Source organism: Opisthorchis viverrini, assembly GCF_000715545.1.
Source record: "Opisthorchis viverrini unplaced genomic scaffold scaffold8944, whole genome shotgun sequence".
Taxonomy (NCBI): Eukaryota; Metazoa; Platyhelminthes; class Trematoda; order Opisthorchiida; family Opisthorchiidae; genus Opisthorchis; species Opisthorchis viverrini.
This window is the reverse complement of record NW_008754977.1, coordinates 1-1334: the sequence shown is the minus strand read 5'-3', so window position 1 is coordinate 1334 and position 1334 is coordinate 1. Positions and strand designations below refer to the sequence as shown.

Below are 1334 nucleotides of genomic sequence, written 5' to 3'. Positions count from 1 at the left end.
TGGACCTCTCACCAACCCAACCCCCAAGAAGCGGACACAATACCTGTGCCTCAAACACCTCCCATTCAGTACCGACCACCAATGCTGGATTTATCTAATGTGTGGCACTCAAGAAGAAGACAGTTGTTTAGCCCCGAACCATCATTGACGGACAATAACAAGCTTTGGACATTTGTATACCGGGGTCAACCACCGAGGTTTGATCGAGGAACAAGAGCAAACTGTCTCTATGTGGATCATGGAGACCACTACCACTTTGTATTCGAGTGTTGCCCGCAAAACAAAACACGCACAATCCAAGGCTGATAGACCCAACCGACTTCTTGCGTGGTTAAGGCATTTGTATTCGAGTGTTGCCCGCAAAACAAAACACGCACAATCCAACGGCTGATAGACGCAGGCAACCTAGACAGGTCGCAGACCATGAACATAATGGCCACAGTCCAACCCGTGATAAATTGGAACCACTTTGCCGCTTACCTGGTACGAGCAGCCCAGACACCCATCATGTGCATTGGGAAAAAATTGGAACACCTACGGGACGACCTTTACATGGTACCACGGGAGAGAAAAGACTGTGCAACCCTACTCAGAGATGAGAGGAGCACAAGACAGAAGCATAATAACATTACGCGGAAACGCAGGTTGGATCTAATGAGAGAATTGGTACGCACCTATGACGCAAGAAGTTTCAATGAATTATACAAGAGACTGAGCGTCCAAGATACTGATGACATCTATGCGGAATACGGCCCCACCTGGAAGGAGACTGCCGAACATTCCATTTCAAACTACTGCAAGGAAATAATCCTTGAACAGGAGACAATGACCTTCGAGCAGATCCTGAACAGCAACCACCACAGCCGGACCTGTCGACATCCAGCTGACACCCGTCTAGGAGAGGAATGGTTAGACCAGCTGATACAAGTGAACAATATCAACAAGCGGGAACTACTAGTGTGCTTGACCTCCGTAATGAATAAACTGTGTACGAGGAAGAACGCATTTGTAATAGAAGGACCCACGACAACCGGCAAGACCTTGTTTGTCAAACTGGTCGCTGAAAATTACGTGTATGGAACTGTACAACGATCTGGGGACCATAGCCAGTTCTTCCTGATGAACCTATTGAACAAGACATTGGCATTGATGGAAGAACCGAGGATTACCCAACTCACGGTTAATGATTTCAAAGAATTGTTGGGAGGAAACCCTTTTGATATACATGTCAAACATCAGAAGGATGAACGGCTGGAACGCCTACCGGTACTCATAACCACAAACAACCCTTTGACGTATTATGTGATGGACGCGGACGGCAAAGCTATTTTGGA

At 47.0% G+C, this 1334-nt stretch overlaps 1 protein-coding gene across 1 annotated transcript; it reads left to right on the top strand.

Annotated features, from left to right (window-relative positions):
• Nucleotides 1–432: 432 nt before the first annotated feature.
• T265_15985 (hypothetical protein) lies at nucleotides 433–1334 on the top strand (the record flags this gene model as incomplete). Its single annotated transcript, XM_009179438.1, has 1 exon — nucleotides 433–1334. A coding segment is annotated over one exon (902 nt), but the record flags the coding sequence as incomplete, so codon positions are not given.